At 45.4% G+C, this 19,016-nt stretch overlaps 2 protein-coding genes across 3 annotated transcripts; both read left to right on the top strand.

Moving 5' to 3' along the window:
- Positions 1–205: 205 nt before the first annotated feature.
- LOC149985065 (uncharacterized) lies at positions 206–10,627 on the top strand (the record flags this gene model as incomplete). The annotated part of the gene is made up of 6 exons (XM_090215054.1): positions 206–569; positions 680–940; positions 1,175–1,306; positions 3,125–3,251; positions 8,495–8,576; positions 8,705–10,627. Coding segments are annotated over 6 exons (1,347 nt in total), but the record flags the coding sequence as incomplete, so codon positions are not given.
- A 2,651-nt stretch (positions 10,628–13,278) lies between these two features.
- On the top strand, positions 13,279–17,905 carry LOC149985066 (uncharacterized). 2 transcript variants are annotated; one of them, XM_090198242.1, is made up of 4 exons: positions 13,279–13,394; positions 14,052–14,154; positions 14,529–14,582; positions 15,287–17,905. In XM_090198242.1, exons 1-4 carry the CDS (start codon positions 13,288–13,290, stop codon positions 15,446–15,448), a joined length of 426 nt encoding a protein of 141 aa, XP_090054368.1. In that variant the 5' UTR covers positions 13,279–13,287; the 3' UTR covers positions 15,449–17,905. The 2 variants fall into 2 exon arrangements, with proteins under 2 accessions (XP_090054368.1, XP_090054376.1); XM_090198250.1 differs by lacking the exon at positions 14,529–14,582.
- The last annotated feature ends 1,111 nt before the right edge of the window (positions 17,906–19,016 follow it).

Below are 19,016 nucleotides of genomic sequence, written 5' to 3' on the forward strand. Positions count from 1 at the left end.
TATTTTTCTAAACCTGTACCAGGATTTCATACTTTCCATGAGTATATGTTTCTGCTGTTTTCTACATTGATACAAAATCCATGTTATAGCGTGACTTAAATGTAAAGGTAAATATCTTTGAGCCGACATGTGCATTTACCATGAATACGGGAACATTGCCTCTAAATGTAAATCATGCTATTGTGCGAATCTTCCACGATCCTGATTGAATTTAGGCCTCAGTCTGTGTTTCTATTTCCTAACTCCAGCTCTGACCCAGAAGCCCTCAGTGTTGACTCCTCCTCTGACAGAGGGAGAACCAGCGACCCTGACCTGCACCGCCCCGGGAATCTGCTCTGGAACTCCTCCTAACATCACATGGACATGGAGAGGGACAGGAGACAACATCACTGAGCTCAGAGACAACACCACCACACAAAGGAGAGAGGATCTGACCCGCGTCACAACAACCCACTTCTCAACATTGACCTTTACACCTTCAGCAGAGCACCACACCACCAAGGTCACGTGCCAAGTGACATTCAAAGGGAACATCACCACTGAGGAGACAGTGACTTTGAATGTGACTCGTAAGTAGCCTACATCATCTGACCTTACTTTGCACAACCCAACAGCTTGTTGTGCTTCAACAGTTATAATTCATGAACATGATAAACTGATTATATACTTTATTTTCTAGATGTGAAGGAACCCAAGATCTCTGGTAGTAACACAGTGCGAGAGGGTGATACCCTGAATCTGTCTTGCTTTGTTGACAGCTACCCACCACCACCATCTATCACCTGGAGTAAGAATGGGACAACAGCTTTGGAACAGAATAACTCTGGACTGGCCTCTCTCACCATCTCGAACATGACAAGAGAACATGCTGGGGAGTATGCGTGTAAAGCTCAACAACTTAACAGGACTCTGACAGCTTCCATTGATGTCACTGTGATGTGTGAGTACAAACAACACAAAATAGCTTGAAACATGTTTACTTTAAATTGTCCATGATATATCTTCCCCCTCTGTCTCTCGTTAGACCATCCTGTGATTCTCAATGCTTCTGGGTGTGTCATCCAGGCAAAGGTCATGACCTGTGTGTGTGTCAGCCAGGGGGTTCCCTTACCTCTCATAGGCTGGCTTAACACTGAGGAGTACTCCCTCACTAAATCAGTGTTGAGGTCCTCAGTGAACACCACCATCAGGATGCATGTCGGAAACCACACCAACACTACTGTGGAGTGTGTCAGCACAAATGAAGTGGGCAGAGTGAGAGAGAAGCTGCAAGTCACCCAAAAAGAGAGCCAAGGAAAGCGAGGAGGTAAAGATATAAGTTGTTACTTTGTTAGAGAGCAACAGCTTCCCTATCCCACCCAATACAGTGCCTTGCGAAAGTATTCGGCCCCCTTGAACTTTGCGACCTTTTGCCACATTTCAGGCTTCAAACATAAAGATATAAAACTGTATTTTTTTGTGAAGAATCAACAACAAGTGGGACACAATCATGAAGTGGAACGACATTTATTGGATATTTCAAACTTTTTTAACAAATCAAAAACTGAAAAATTGGGTGTGCAAAATTATTCAGCCCCTTTACTTTCAGCGCAGCAAACTCTCTCAAGAAGTTTGGTGAGGATCTCTGAATGATCCAATGTTGACCTAAATGACTAATGATGATAAATACAATCCACCTGTGTGTAATCAAGTCTCCGTATAAATACACCTGCACTGTGATAGACTCAGAGGTCTGTTAAAAGCGCAGAGAGCATCATGAAGAACAAGGAACACACCAGGCAGGTCCGAGATACTGTTGTGAAGAAGTTTAAAGCCGGATTTGGATACAAAAAGATTTCCCAAGCTTTAAACATCCCAAGGAGCACTGTGCAAGCAATAATATTGAAATGGAAGGAGTATCAGACCACTGCAAATCTACCAAGACCTGGCCGTCCCTCTAAACTTTCAGCTCATACAAGGAGAAGACTGATCAGAGATGCAGCCAAGAGGCCCATGATCACTCGGGATGAACTGCAGAGATCTATAGCTGAGGTAGGAGACTCTGTCCATAGGACAACAATCAGTCGTATATTGCACAAATCTGGCCTTTATGGAAGAGTGGCAAGAAGAAAGCCATTTCTTAAAGATATCCATAAAAAGTGTCGTTTAAAGTTTGCCACAAGCCACCTGGACATGTGGAAGAAGGTGCTCTGGTCAGATGAAACCAAAATTGAACTTTTTGGCAACAATGCAAAACGTTATGTTTGGCGTAAAAGCAACACAGCACATCACCCTGAACACACCATCCCCACTGTCAAACATGGTGGTGGCAGCATCATGGTTTGGGCCTGCTTTTCTCCAGCAGGGACAGGGAAGATGGTTAAAATTGATGGGAAGATGGATGGAGCCAAATACAGGACCATTCTGGAAGAAAACCTGATGGAGTCTGCAAAAGACCTGAGACTGGGACAGAGATTTGTCTTCCAACAAGACAATGATCCAAAACATAAAGCAAAATCTACAATGGAATGGTTCAATAATAAACATATCCAGGTTTTAGAATGGCCAAGTCAAAGTCCAGACCTGAATCCAATCGAGAATCTGTGGAAAGAACTGAAAACTGCTGTTCACAAATGCTCTCCATCCAACCTCACTGAGCTCGAGCTGTTTTGCAAGGAGGAATGGGAAAAAATGTCAGTCTCTCGATGTGCAAAACTGATAGAGACATACCCCAAGTGACTTACAGCTGTAATCGCAGCAAAAGGTGACGCTACAAAGTATTAACTTAAGGGGGCTGAATAAATTTGCACGCCCAATTTTTCAGTTTTTGATTTGTTAAAAAAGTTTGAAATATCCAATAAATGTCGTTCCACTTCATGATTGTGTCCCACTTGTTGTTGATTCTTCACAAAAAAATACAGTTTTATATCTTTATGTTTGAAGCCTGAAATGTGGCAAAAGGTCGCAAAGTTCAAGGGGGCCGAATACTTTCGCAAGGCACTGTAAGTCTGCAGCATAGAGGAATTACATGTATATGCTTTGAGTGAGAAAATATCATGTTATTATTTCATTTAAAAAGAAAATCAGAGGATACAAAGTATGGTGAGCAACTTCTAAAACCATACATGCTTTGTTCTCTTTATAGAGAAAGTATCTAAAGACATCTTGGCTCTGCTGTTGAACCCACCACTGATTACTGCATTTGTGATTGGTGCAGCCTGCTCATCCACCATCTGTTGTATCTTCCTGTGTTTGACAGGGAAATGTAAAAGGTACATGCATTCTGTTACTGAAGTACAGTTAGTGTTATATGAGTGTTGGTGATTGTCTTTAGAAATTCACATTTCCTATCAAGAGTATCAGATGTACTGTCAAAAGTTGCAATGCCTTGCACCATGTTGTAATGGAGGTGCTTGCTAACCTTGTCATGTACTGTCATGTTGTCTTGTCTCTGTCCTTTCCCTTCACCCTGTCTCCCTCTGCTGGTCGTGTTAGGTTACCTTTTCTCCCCCGCTTTCCCCCAGCTGTCCCTTGTCTCCTCTAACTACCCATTCACCCCGTTCCCCACCTGTTCCCTTTTTCCCTCTGATTAGGTCCCTATATCTCTCTCTGTTTCTGCTCCTGTCCTTGTCGGATTCTTGTTTGTTTGTGTCATTCATGCCTGAACCAGACTGTCGTCATGTTTGCTGTAACCTTGTCCTGTCCTGTCGGAATCTGCCGGTCCATCTGAGCCTACCTGTGTGTGGTAATTAAAGAAGCTCTGTTTAAGTTGATTCGCTTTTGGGTCCTCATTCACGCACCGTAACAGAAGAATCCGACCAAGAATGGACCCAGCGACTTCGGATCCTCTCCACTCAGCCGTCGAGATCCAGGGAGCGATGCTAGGCAGACACAAGCAGGAATTGTCTGCTGCTCGACATGCCGTTGAGACCCTGGCCACCCAAGTCTCCAACCTCACAGAACAGGTTCACCATCTCCGCCTCGATCCACCGGCCACTTCCAGGGCTTTCGAATCTCCGGAGCCCAGAATCAATAACCCGCCGTGTTACTCTGGGGAGCCCACTGAATGCCGCTCGTTCCTCACCCAGTGTGATATTGTGTTTTCTCTCCAGCCCAACACTTACTCCAGGAGCACTGCTCGTGTCGCCTACGTCATATCTCTCCTTATTGGACGGGCTCGTGAGTGGGGCACGGCAATCTGGGAGGCAAGGGCTGAGTGTATTAACCAGTATCAAGACTTTAAGGAGGAGATGATACGGGTTTTTGATCGATCTGTTTTTGGGGAGGAGGCTTCCAGGGCCCTGTCTTCCCTATGTCAAGGCAATCGATCCATAACAGACTACTCTATTGAGTTTCGCACTCTTGCTGTCTCCAGTGGCTGGAACGAGCCGGCCTTGCTCGCTCGTCTTCTGGAGGGTTTCCGCGCAGAGGTAAAGGATGAGATTCTCTCCCGGGAGGTTCCTTCCAGCGTGGATTCCTTGATTGAACTCGCTATTCGCATTGAGCGACGGGTTGATCTTCGTCACCGAGCTCGTGGAAAGGAGCTCGCGCTCTCCGTCGCCTCCCTCTCCGCATCACTACCATCTTCCTCTGCCGGCTCGGGTGCTGAGCCCATGCAGCTGGGAGGTATCCGCATCTCGACTAAGGAGAGGGAACGGAGAATCACCAACCGCCTCTGTCTCTATTGCGGTTCCGCTGGTCATTTTGTCACTTCATGTCCAGTAAAAGGCCAGAGCTCGTCAGTAAGCGGAGGGCTACTGGTGAGCGCTACTACTCCTGTCTCTCCTTCAAGATCCTGCACTACCTTGTCGGTCCATCTACGCTGGACCGGTTCGTCAGCTTCCTGCAGTGCCTTAATAGACTCTGGGGCGGAGGGCTGTTTTATGGACGAGACCTGGGCTCGGGAACATGACATTCCTCTCAGACAGTTAAAGGAGCCCACGGCCTTGTTCGCCCTGGATGGTAGTCCTCTCCCCAGGATTCAGCGTGAGACGCTACCTTTAACCCTCACTGTTTCTGGTAATCATAGTGAAACCATTTCTTTTTTAATTTTTCGTTCACCTTTTACACCTGTTGTTTTGGGCCATCCCTGGCTAGTTTGTCATAATCCTTCCATTAATTGGTCTAGTAATTCTATCCTCTCCTGGAACGTCTCTTGTCATGTGAAATGTTTAATGTCTGCTATCCCTCCTGTTTCCTCTGTCTCTTCTTCACAGGAGGAGCCTGGTGATTTGACAGGGGTGCCGGAGGAATATCACGATCTGCGCACGGTGTTCAGTCGGTCCAGGGCCACCTCTCTTCCTCCACACCGGTCGTATGATTGTAGTATTGATCTCCTTCCGGGAACCACCCCCCCCCGGGGTAGACTATACTCTCTGTCGGCTCCCGAACGTAAGGCTCTCGAAGATTATTTGTCTGTAGCTCTTGACGCCGGTACCATAGTCCCCTCCTCCTCTCCCGCCGGAGCGGGGTTTTTTTTTGTCAAGAAGAAGGACGGGTCTCTGCGCCCCTGCATAGATTATCGAGGGCTGAATGACATAACAGTGAAGAATCGTTATCCGCTTCCTCTTATGTCTTCAGCCTTCGAGATCCTGCAGGGAGCCAGGTTCTTCACTAAGTTGGACCTTCGTAACGCTTACCATCTCGTGCGCATCAGGGAGGGGGACGAGTGGAAGACGGCGTTTAACACTCCGTTAGGGCACTTTGAATACCGGGTTCTTCCTTTCGGCCTCGCTAACGCTCCAGCTGTCTTTCAGGCATTAGTCAATGATGTCCTGAGAGACATGCTGAACATCTTTGTTTTCGTTTACCTTGACGATATCCTGATTTTTTCACCGTCACTCCAGATTCATGTTCAGCACGTTCGACGTGTCCTCCAGCGCCTTTTAGAGAATTGTCTTTTTGTGAAGGCTGAGAAGTGCACTTTTCATGCCTCCTCCGTCACATTTCTCGGTTCTGTTATTTCCGCTGAAGGCATTAAGATGGATCCCGCTAAGGTCCAAGCTGTCATTGATTGGCCCGTCCCTAAGTCACGCGTCGAGCTGCAGCGCTTTCTCGGCTTCGCGAACTTCTATCGTCGTTTCATCCGTAATTTCGGTCAGGTGGCAGCTCCTCTCACAGCCCTTACTTCTGTCAAGACGTGCTTTAAGTGGTCCGTTTCCGCCCAGGGAGCTTTTGATCTTCTCAAGAATCGTTTTACATCCGCTCCTATCCTTGTTACACCTGACGTCTCTAGACAGTTCGTTGTTGAGGTTGACGCGTCAGAGGTGGGAGTGGGAGCCATCCTTTCTCAGCGCTCCCTCTCTGACGACAAGGTCCACCCATGCGCGTATTTTTCTCATCGCCTGTCGCCGTCGGAACGTAACTATGATGTGGGTAACCGCGAACTGCTCGCCATCCGGTTAGCCCTAGGCGAATGGCGACAGTGGTTGGAGGGGGCGACCGTTCCTTTTGTCGTTTGGACTGACCATAGGAACCTTGAGTACATCCGTTCTGCCAAACGACTTAATGCGCGTCAGGCGCGTTGGGCGCTGTTTTTCGCTCGTTTCGAGTTCGTGATTTCTTATCGTCCGGGCTCTAAGAACACCAAGCCTGATGCTTTGTCTCGTCTCTTCAGTTCTTCAGTAGCCTCCACTGACCCCGAGGGGATTCTCCCTGAGGGGCGTGTTGTCGGGTTGACTGTCTGGGGAATTGAGAGGCAGGTAAAGCAAGCACTCACTCAAACTCCGTCGCCGCGCGCTTGTCCTAGGAACCTTCTTTTCGTTCCCGTTCCTACTCGTCTGGCCGTTCTTCAGTGGGCTCACTCTGCCAAGTTAGCCGGCCACCCTGGCGTTCGGGGTACGCTTGCTTCCATTCGCCAGCGTTTCTGGTGGCCCACCCGGGAGGATGACACGCGTCGTTTCGTGGCTGCTTGTTCGGTCTGCGCGCAGACTAAGTCCGGTAACTCTCCTCCTGCCGGCCGTCTCAGGCCGCTTCCTATTCCCTCTCGACCGTGGTCTCACATCGCCTTAGATTTTGTCACCGGACTGCCTTCGTCAGCGGGGAAGACTGTTATTCTTACGGTTGTCGATAGGTTCTCTAAGGCGGCTCATTTCATTCCCCTTGCTAAGCTTCCTTCTGCTAAAGAGACGGCACAAATCATCATCGAGAATGTTTTCAGAATTCATGGCCTTCCGTCAGACGTCGTTTCGGACAGAGGTCCGCAATTCACGTCTCAATTTTGGAGGGAGTTTTGCCGTTTGATTGGGGCTTCCGTCAGTCTCTCTTCCGGCTTTCACCCCCAGTCTAACGGTCAAGCAGAACGGGCCAATCAGACTATTGGTCGCATCTTACGCAGTCTTTCTTTTCGCAACCCTGCGTCTTGGTCAGAACAGCTCCCCTGGGCAGAATACGCCCACAACTCGCTTCCTTCGTCTGCGACCGGGCTATCTCCTTTTCAGAGTAGCCTCGGGTACCAGCCTCCGTTGTTCTCATCTCAGTTCGCCGAGTCCAGCGTCCCCTCCGCTCAGGCTTTTGTCCAACGTTGCGAGCGCACCTGGAAGAGGGTCAGGTCTGCACTTTGCCGTTATAGGGCGCAGACTGTGAGAGCTGCTAATAAGCGTAGAACGAAGAGCCCTAGATATTGTCGCGGTCAGAGAGTTTGGCTCTCCACTCAGAACCTTCCCCTTAAGACGGCTTCTCGCAAGTTGACCCCGCGGTTCATTGGTCCATTCCGTATCTCTCAGGTCATTAATCCTGTCGCAGTGCGACTTCTTCTTCCGCGATATCTTCGTCGCGTCCACCCGGTCTTCCATGTCTCCTGTGTTAAGCCCGCTCTTCGCGCCCCCGCTCGTCTTCCCCCCCCCCCCCCCATCCTTGTCGAGGGCGCACCTATCTACAGGGTCCGTAAAATCTTGGACATGCGTCCTCGGGGCCGTGGTCATCAGTACCTAGTTGACTGGGAGGGGTACGGTCCTGAGGAGAGGAGTTGGGTTCCCTCTCGGGACGTGCTGGACCGTGCGCTGATTGATGATTTCCTCCGTTGCCGCCAGGTTTCCTCCTCGAGTGCGCCAGGAGGCGCTCGGTGAGTGGGGGGGTACTGTCATGTACTGTCATGTTGTCTTGTCTCTGTCCTTTCCCTTCACCCTGTCTCCCTCTGCTGGTCGTGTTAGGTTACCTTTTCTCCCCCGCTTTCCCCCAGCTGTCCCTTGTCTCCTCTAACTACCCATTCACCCCGTTCCCCACCTGTTCCCTTTTTCCCTCTGATTAGGTCCCTATATCTCTCTCTGTTTCTGCTCCTGTCCTTGTCGGATTCTTGTTTGTTTGTGTCATTCATGCCTGAACCAGACTGTCGTCATGTTTGCTGTAACCTTGTCCTGTCCTGTCGGAATCTGCCGGTCCATCTGAGCCTACCTGTGTGTGGTAATTAAAGAAGCTCTGTTTAAGTTGATTCGCTTTTGGGTCCTCATTCACGCACCGTAACAAACCTCTCTAACATATAGTTATTGAGACATTTTATTTATAACATTTTCCCTAGATGCAAAGAGAGGATCCCAAAGGACTCAGACTCCAAAAGCCCTTTAACGAAACTGGAGATGGTGGCATGTGAAGACCAACAGGTGCCGTACCAGTTTCCTTATTTTTTCAGCTTTACCAACATTCTGTTAGCATTGACAGCATAAACAGATCTGGGACCAGCAAGCTAACAAGACTCCTCACACAGTGCTCTCTGTAATCTACTCCATAGACAAATGCAGGACAGGCTGTGCGGGGCGAACAGACCCCTCTGCAGGTGGTGCTGATGGAGGGAGCTGAAAACACAGGACCCCAGACCAGTGGAGCTGCAGGAAACTCTGCCAAAGGGGAAGAACCTCAAGATGTGCACTACGCCACTATCAACTACTCCCAACTGAAGAAGACTCCTGAGGAGGCAGAGAAGAAGACCACCACCTCAGAGTCAGAGTACGCCAAAATCAAACGAGAGAATAAGAAAGAAGGGTATGAAGGTGGAGGAGAGGGGAGTGGAGTGATGTACGAGGAGGAGAACGAGAATGGTAAGCCAGCAGCAGAGACATATGAGAATACAGAGCTTTACTCCAACGTCAAGGCTATTATGGGTGGTGAGTGACACAGCAATTTTCACTAGAAACATGGGGGATAGCATGCAGTATTATATAGCCATGTGTTCCTATATCATTTTCTGAATCCAGATTGAATGTTTTATGTTGATACTGGGACTTTTGCTCAACAGAAACTACTGTAGTTTTGGTGTTGTTTCCTCATGTGCCAAATCAAGTTTGAATGTTTTATGATAATACAGAGATGTTGTTTAATAACTGAAACTACTGTAGTTAATAGTTTTGGTAAACTATTTATTTTACAGCCCTGTGTCAGATGGTACTGTATGTATCTGGTGGTTGTACATTTTCAATAAGAATATTTTCTAGTTGTACATAGAAGCAAGTTTTGGTCAAGTTTTTATAAAGTCTTTCAAGGAAGAGTCATTTTACTTTTGTAATGACAGTGTTTTGTCACCAAGGGGAAGGACTGACACATATGTGGTTGGGAAAAGTAGAGGTCAAGCCATTTATTTTTTCTTCTCCTTTTTCCTTTCATTTTGCATTTTGATTTGACAAGTGGGTGGGGATATTAGGTAGTATGTGTGGATGTAATCAATATATTTCTGTAAATAGAATACTGATACACTGTTGGAAATGTTGGCAAAATGTAAATCAGAATTCTCATTTTGGGCTAGCCAGAGAGCTCAAATTAAAGAATCAAGAAAAAAAGTACATTATGTTGTTTTCTTTAGACAGCTTGGTTGTTTAGCAACAAAACAGATGTGTACACAACTATGTGGTAAAACAGCTGGGTTGGCTTAGATTGTTGACAACATGTCACATATTTCGTCTCAAATGTTTAAAAATATAAATACATTTGCACAATGAGCACTTGTTGTCTCTCAAATACGGTGTTACAGTTGTTTGGTTAGCTAGGTAGTATTTTTTTGTGTGCCATATTAGCAAATAACACCCCCCAAAAATATGACATTTCAATAACAACATAAAACTAGCTGAAACAAGCCATATACTATTCGCCAGATGGCAGCTTTGTGTCATTGTTGCTAGATATCTGGCCATCCAGAATCACCACAACATGTGGTCTTCTGCCCCATTGAAGCATGTCTATCGTTTTCATGACATTGTCAGCTAACCCATTTATGAGAATATTTTTCTATTCATAAGTGTGCATTATTGCAGTATTGTTTTATATTGAGGCACTACCTCAATCTTTTTTTGTATTTTCATTTGTTTGTTCTCTGAAATCTGTTAAAAGAATGTATAAACGGTACATTTTTCAACTTAACATCTCCACAAATTTCATTCAATAGTAATTATAAGCTACCAATTGAATAAATCAGGAATGGGCAACTTTGATGGGGGTGGAGGCCCCCCCAAAAATCAGGTCTGCATACCCACATCTATACCCACACATGTAGTCAGAGCCAGAGTCAGGGCTCTGACTACATGTGGGTATGCAGCCCTGTGAGCCACTGCGGCCCCCTGTGATGATTTTATTTTTGTGGTGCAATGGTACATTCTGCCACCTAGAGTGTGTTATATGAACAGGAATAAAGCTAAGGTTGGTGATTTATTGCCACCTGCAGAAATATTTGCGTACATGTATAAATCATTGGCTGATCTCTCCTGATTATTCGAATTGAATCATGTAATCCCTCTTTAAAACCTCTTAAGGATCCATTACAATTTTCGCCTAAAACGATTTACCCAAATCTAACTTGATTAATTTGCCGAAATAGGCTTTAAATACAGTAACGGCTAAATAAATATATTCATAGTCACATTCGCTAATGACTTTGGGAAATATGAACCAGTTTTCAAAAGACACTATTGTGTTATACAGTTTTAAATAGTTTTTGTGTACAGAATAAGGAGACATGAACCTGCCCTCAGAATATCTCTCTCGGATTGAAGAGGAGGCAGACCAGTCTTGTCTGTTTGTGATCCATGTTAGCATGTTGCGAATTTGGGCAGACCAGTAGTACAATTGAAGGCAGGGAAGGGCAAGAACACCCTTTTTTAATTGCCCCCATATAAATGTGGTTAGTTGGTTTGAAAAAGGAAACTGGGAGATAGCTTGGGAGCATCTGAAAAAACTAGTTAAATCTAAGGAGGATGTTCATACGGATGACATTGATTCTTCGACTAAGATAATTAGGAGGAAGATCCAGGTTTGGAGATCGTTCTGATTCGATCCAGGAGTGGAAGAAACTTTACATTGAAAAGGCAATTCAGATCTGGTGTTACAAAGATCCCAAGGTATTGAAACCCCTGTGTCTTCCATTGGAATGGACAGTGTCTTCATAGAGCTGCTGAGTGTAAGATTAAGAGGGCAAACAGTGGATTAGTTCAAATGTAACTTATATTCTAAAAACTTGCCATACTGAGCAATTGTGTCTAAAATGGGAGGGATTTCTCAGGGTTGGATATGTAGAGCAAGACATCATACGCGTAGAGTGAAATCTTGTGCTGCAGGCCGCCTGCAGAAACACCCATAATACTTGGATTGCTCCTTATCAACTCTGCCAAAGGCTCCGCCCCCAACAAGTAGTGTGGACAGCGAGCATCCTAGTCTTGTGCCACTTCCTAAATAATTTAGACCATTAGTAGTCACCATGGCATTTGGATGAGAGTATAGGGACATAATCCATTTAATAAAGTTTGGGCCCATATTGAAATTTTCTAATACTGAGAACAGAAAGCTCCACTCCATCCTGTTGAATGCCTTCTCGGCATCCAGTGAAGCCAGCAGGACAGGGGTCTTCTGTGTGTTTACTTGATCAATAATATCAAATAGACGGCAAATGTTATCAGAAGAGTATTTGTCTCTAATAAATCCAGTTTGATCCACTTTTATTATTTTGCGAAGAAGAGTGTTTAGTTTTTTGGCGAGCAATTTGGTAAATCCAACAAGCTTATGGGCCGGAAGGACGAGCAGGATAGAGGGTCCTTGTCTTTTTTTAGCAACACTGTAATGCGGGCTGTGTACGTAGAGTCTGGGACTATCACGTATTTCTAGGAGTGGTGGGTGTAGAGTCAGGCGCAGAGAGTAAACTTCCAAAGAAATCTGTTTATTGCGCGTTGTCTAGCCAAACAAACAGGCAATGCCCATAGAACACGTATGTCTCCAAAACAGGGAAAGAACATAATACGCAGGCAAAGAACATAATACGCAGGCAAAGAACACACCAGCACCACTGACAGTAAAGATAAGCCCGCACAACAGCAAGCGGGCACTAAAAGTTTAAATAGACTAAATAATGAACCAAAATGAGCAACAGGTGAAAACAATCAGACAAACAAACAGAAAGGAAAAAGGGATCGGTGGCAGCTAGTAGACCGGTGACGACGACCATGGAGCACCTGACACCCGGCTCCCGCAATGTACCCCTCCCAATCCATGAGGTACTGCAGGCCCCTCACCCTGCGTCTAGAGTCCAAGATACCATGTACCCCCGGGGGCCCCTCGATGTCCAGAGGGGGGCGGAGGGACCTCCGATACCTCACCTTCCTGCAGGGGACCAGCATATTATGTTATGTTATGTGGTATCATAACAGATGGTATCATATCGTATTGTACCACCTACATTACACCACGCTACACCATGCCATCCAACTCTACATGTCAGTCATATCCTTACCTCCACCCTCTCTTCAGACGCCCCTGTCCTCCTGGAAGAGTCCAAGTGCACAGTGGTGAGGGAGGGAGTCCAGTGTGTTTGCATGGCTACGGGTAACCCTGAGCCCATCATCGAGTTCTACCTCCCCGACAAGAACATCACCATCAACGACACGGACGGCCGCTACAACTACTACACGCACACAAACGGCCACACGTCCACGGGCATGATAAAACTACGGGAGAAGGGCGAGCGCCTGGGCAACGGTGCTGTCAATGTGCACTGCAGCATCAGCAACATATACGGGTCGGAGAGCTTTCATCTGGAGTTACAGCAGGAGAGTGAGTACACAAGTTCAGGTTTATGGTTAAACACAGAAACAAACGCATACAATTAAAATGCTACACGTTGTATAGCCAAGCATACATGAGAGATTGAACTGAAATCAGAAGTGTAGTACCTTTTATATGATATCTAGATTGACTGTATAAGTAAGAGCATAAACTGGCTACCCCATTGGCTTGATATGGCAATGGCATTATCTTGAATGTAAATACGTTATAGTACCAGGACCTAGCTAAACAGTATTTTATGTTTCTATATTGTCTTCAATATGGTGTTCTTGTCCGATGTTAGAGAAGTACATGATGGCAGTGATTGTTGGCACCATCGGTGGAGTGGCTGTTATCGCCTTCATCATCGCAGCAGTGAGATATGTGGGCCATAACAACAAGAAGTGAGTATCCACCCTTCACTAACTGTGACAGGGGTCGATGCGAGGTACAGGTCATTTCCTGTTTGAATCGACGATAAGGAAACACTTCAGCCTCGCCATCCATTCTAAAACACCTCTGTGTATTCATGAGTGAATGATTGATCGATGAACAGACTTGAGAATCATTAGTCATAAGTTATGCTAACGCCAGAGCGAGTTCAATTCATTTGCCATCCCTAGTCCCATTTCTGGAATCCTCTGAGATGGAGATCCAAAATGGCTGCCTGGTGGATTGGGTTAGCAAGCCAGACTAACCGTAGCCTATAGTTTGCAGGCTCAATTCCCTGCTTTGTACCCTTGACCTGCTATGCTAAAAATACAGCCACGGTAGCCTACTTAACTAAGGTGCTTCAGCATTATACCAATACATCACATTCCGACAAAAGCTTTTACTGAAAGTCGCTCCAAGAGAGGGTGTCGGCTCAACCGCAACTAAACCCATGAACCAATAACCATAACCATGAACATCGACCACAACCATGAACCATGGGCCTGTAGATTATTAACTGCGTTGGGAAGCAGGCCCTTGTTTTAAAATGGATGCCCAGGCTTGGAGTGTCGCCTTGAGTTAATTAGTGGCCATGAGACCGAGTCTGATCTTGTGACTCCACCCCCCAGAGAGAATGGCAACCCTGGGCAGGACCTGGTCTCTAAACTGGAGAACCCAGCGTTGTACTACAGCACAGTCAAGAAGGACAAACAATGTCTGAGGAAGAAAGTGGTGAGACATGTTGATGATGATGACTATAATGATGATGATCTGTCTTAAACGTGAGAATGATAGCTTACCCGTTGCTGATACTGAAACTATACTATACCCATTCAATTCATGTCCTATTTTTGATGTAAAGTAAGGTTCATTCTGTTGAGATATTCATAAATAATCAAAAACCTATGACCTCTTATGTTAAAGAGAAAATGTAAACTTCCCCAGCCAACTACTGGCCTAGCCTGAGAATCACAGTACCACTATAGCTATCTATCACAGTACCACTGGTGTAGCTGCCACCATAGCCTTTCCAGACATCTGTTTTCTGCTTCATCGCTTCTCTGCGTTCTTCTGTCTCTGTTTTCTCTTCCCTTACTCTTGCACAGCTTAAGACAGAGCTTCTGGGCTCAAAGTTTAACTCCATTCTAGAGGAGAGCACGGTAAGGTTCCTAAACAACCCAGCCCCAATCCCAACTCCAAGTCTCAGTGGTAGACAGCATCCCTCACACATCACAGACAGCAAAATTATGCGATGGCCCAAATTTGGCTCTAGTCTACAATATTACGACTTACCATTTTACCCAGTTAACCACTTGGTGTTACGGTCCTGAAGTGGATCTGTAGCATGAAATGTCCAGACCTTGCCTGGCAATGTGGCCCACATTCAGACCAAAAGTAACTATGGGAAGTTGTTAGGGCCACATAACTCAAGCCAGAGATGGCCCATAAGCAAAGTGCCAACCCTCCCCCAGTTCGCATCTCATACATTTGGACCAGATCTGGGCCATATGACTCATTGTGGTGCCAGAACTGAGCCACATTGTATGTGTCACAAAACAACCAGATCTGGCCCACAGTCGTCTGCTGTCTGAGATCAGCTTCCATGTGCTCTATTGCCTTTGATTTCCAGTACTACTGTTGCACGGCTGCCTCGATACTAACAGGATATGCTAAACCGCCTCAATCTCCTTGTTTTACGCCTCTGCTCACCAGTAACTACTAACCCTCCTTTCTCCTCTCTCAATGTCTGTCATGTTATCCCTTTATACTCTGAATGTTCTGAGGTGTCAATGGCATTGGTGGCACTGTGCTGATATAACCTGTGATTCTGAATGGGCCTTCTCTCTTTCCGTATCTTCAACAGGGAGAAGACGGGGATTATCAACCTGTGGGCTCTATGGCAGACCTGGAGAGGCAAGAGCTGAATTACGCCGCCCTGCAGTTTCTCGGGGGGCGCTCCAGGGATGGGGGGGCCTCAGGGAGGGGGGATGACGGCAGCGACTACACCGAGATCAAGGCCAAATGAATCGCGATCCTTCCCTGACCCATCGTCACCGCGGGACACAGTGGCAGCCATGTTGTCGCCCCCCTCCTCACGTCATTCGCCCCCTCTTCAAACGTCTTCCCCCCTCCCCCGTAGACTCCACCCCCAACCTTCACCGTCACACCAAGAACTCCCACCGTCTCCGCCCGTCCCTGAATCATCTCAAATGACGTCCCCGTTAGTCGACCCCCAAGCCTCCAAGGGGAACCCCAGTCACATCTCGCCACCCAGGACTGCTGGTAGCTACTTGCAGGGTCAGAACACGGCCCAGTGGACAATGTAAAAAGATCTTTGTATTATCAGCAGCTGTCGGTCTCCAGGCTCTTACTCTATTGTTCATAGTCAAACAATTCCCTCACAACAGGTGCAATGCGTTAGTTACTGTACTGTATCATCTAGATTCAATGTTGCTATTTCCATCTCTACACCATTAATTGTTGGCATTGCTTTTCTGGGGCTCCCCTTCTGTATGTCACCCTATATCATACTCATAGCTAGCCTGGTTAAACCAGATTGAACGCTGAGCTCACCAGTTTTCCTGTGAAACGCAGCGCAATCAGTTTGGATACCAGGCTAACTGTCTAGATCCATCCGTTATAGTTCTTCTCCACTGTGTCCGCTGCCAGTCGAAGTGTCAGGGAAAGGGGTGTGTTTTGTGCTTTTTCTTTTCTTATCTCTATTTCTGACCCTGGATCTGGAGGAAATGAGGGATCTCTTCTCTCTTCCTGATCCAGTGGTTGTCAACGCTGACCAGTGTTCAACAAACGTTAGGCCTGATACACATCCAATTGAAGCCTGTCATCTTCATCTCACATATTCTGTTCCAACATATAGTTCAATAGTGATGTGTGCTGTGACTCTGTGGCTTTTGATGATGATGAGAAATGAATATTTCTTTGATTTTATATAAAGAGAGAAAATTGATACTCTTACAGGTTTGTGGAGCCTCGAACACAAGGTTCTGCTCGTGCAAGAAGTGGCCTGAATATTTTTGTTTTTATGCATTATAAGCACTGATTGCATTGTGTTTTGCTCTTGTGGAAATATGCCGGGATAACACAGAATGTTCTATTTATTCCGTTGCCCATGATTTAATTACTAGTATTTTTGGACGATGTTTTGCTAAGGGTAAGTGTTAACTTATCCTTAAATGGGAACCAATGGATTAGAATACATTTTTGGATCAATCTGGCATACATGACTCCACTGTAACACTCGCACAGCAGGACAAAATGTATCTCGTTGAGACAATGTGTGTGTGTGTATGTAAACAGTGCTGAAAGATCAGCGAACACTGATCACTGGGTGTTTCAAAAGATCACTTTACCTGAGACCGCTTCTCACAAAATGTCTACTTCAATGGTTGTGAAGTGTGAAATCGATGCCTAATCCTATAGGGTTGTATCAGAGGAGGCATTTGAGTGGCACAACATTGAAGTTGTTATACCAGTTGGTTGTGCTATTCAAAGATACTTGATCAACTCATGTAATGTAATCTCCAAGCTCACTAATGGCAACACTAGATAACAACGACTGTTAATACAATATTAATACGCTGCATATGGATGGGTAAAAGGATACCAGTATACATTATGTAAATAAATACCCTGCATGACTATTATGCTGTCAGCCATATGTGTAGATACACTACGGTATGTACATGTTCACTATTGCAACAATGGTTTACACAGGCAAGTCGGATACAGGTTCGGTAACACTTTAACTGACTTCTCTGTCATAAGGGTGACATAACGCTGTCATAACATAACACATGTCATTTTCGGTCATGTAAACTGATGTCAAAATACTGACAACCCTTTACACTGTCATGACACAAATGGGTATTTATGTAAATTAGTTGGCTAGCGGTATGCTAAGCCAATAACCTGACTGAAGCAAAGATTTGTGCCATGACGGTGTCAAGCTTATGTCAGCTGTCATGACTGTTTAATAACATATTTTATGTCATTGTTCTGACATGGTTAAGTCACTAGACCTAATGGCGGAGCGTTCAAGATGTGTTGCCCAACATTGAGACATGCCAATATGGACATCCGTTTAGTAACACTTACTGTCGTCAGTTCTCTTGAACGCCTCACGGGGGGGTTTATTTCTTTCTAAACCTGGGAACAAAATGGAGAAGCGTTGTTCATGTCTTCTCTAATTTGTTTGTCACATAGTGTGTTGTAAAGCAGATTTGTACTTTCTTTACTTTGTGGTATTCATTATTATTATTGTGATGATTTCTTTTTTATATCTTTGACACAATAATTCCGATCAGAATTCTGCAATCCTTCTGCAAATTAGCACTGTTATTACTTAATGACAATAAGAGCTCTATGATGATGTTTGATCATTCTCTTTCTTTTACAAGTCTGTCCCGCCTCAAGCAAAGCCATCTTTCTTTGGGTCCAAACAACAAATAAATCAAGTAAACAACAGAGAATGTGACCAGTTCAGTTTGTTATCTATATAGTTGATATGTTTTCTCATACCCAAAACAGTATGGAAAATACACCCTGAACACATTCTATATCTCCATGTATTAGTATGACTTCATTGATACAGTATGTAACAGTTATTCCCCCCACACAATGAAACAAAGTACTATCTTCGGTTCACCCTTTTGCTATTTAAGTCACAGAAACACTGTTAACTGACATGATTTTAGAGCCGATTTGTGCAGTACTGAAAGAAGTAGAATAAAGGAAGCAGCTACAGTATGTTGCACCCTGTTTATTTAAGATTGATATAAGAACAAATTCTTATTTTCAATGACGGCCTAGGAAAAGTTGGTTAACTGCCTGTTCAGGGGTAGAACGACAGATTTGTACCTTGTCAGCAAAGGGGTTTGAACTTGCAACCTTCCGATTACTAGTCCAACGCGCTAACCACTAGGCTACCCTGCCGCCCCGGGGGCAGGCTATATCACTTTATTGGTCAGTTGCACACAAGGTCCAACCAAAATTTGACTTCCTTTTTTAAGCCAACCCCTCCGCAAGACACACATACATACACATACAGACATATTTTGGAGAGGTGTGGGGGGGCTGCCACAATTTGCGGCAGGTTGATATTTACAGAATAGAGCGAATTTCGCTAGATGGGTCAGCTGCAGAGATGTGTAGTGTTAATTTGAGGTTAGGTTAAGCATTAGGGTTAACTGTGTGGTTAAGGTTAGGGTTAAGTCGGTTTAAATCACATTTTATGACTTTTGGCCATTTCAGCTAGCCAAAAACACTGACCTGCCACTGGGTGCTGTTGTGGGGGGTTGCTCAAGGGCACGAAATGGCATCAAATATTTGATACCAGCAACCCTCCAGTTGCCAGCTCACTTCACAAAATACTTTTTCCTCATCGGATCTGGAATTAGTTTGCTGGTTTGCCTCTCTAACCGCTAGGCTACATTCTCTGGTTGCAAATTTCAGTTAGCCAAACGGAACTTAAAGTTGTCCTTGATTATAATTTACCTCGCTCAGACAGTCCTACCTTGCATAACTTGTTGATAAAAAAATCGAAATATAACAGTGATAAGCATTTCATTGGCACC

Source organism: Oncorhynchus mykiss, chromosome 2 (genome assembly GCF_057628025.1).
Source record: "Oncorhynchus mykiss isolate SJ-2025 chromosome 2, ASM5762802v1, whole genome shotgun sequence".
Lineage (NCBI taxonomy): Eukaryota > Metazoa > Chordata > Actinopteri > Salmoniformes > Salmonidae > Oncorhynchus > Oncorhynchus mykiss.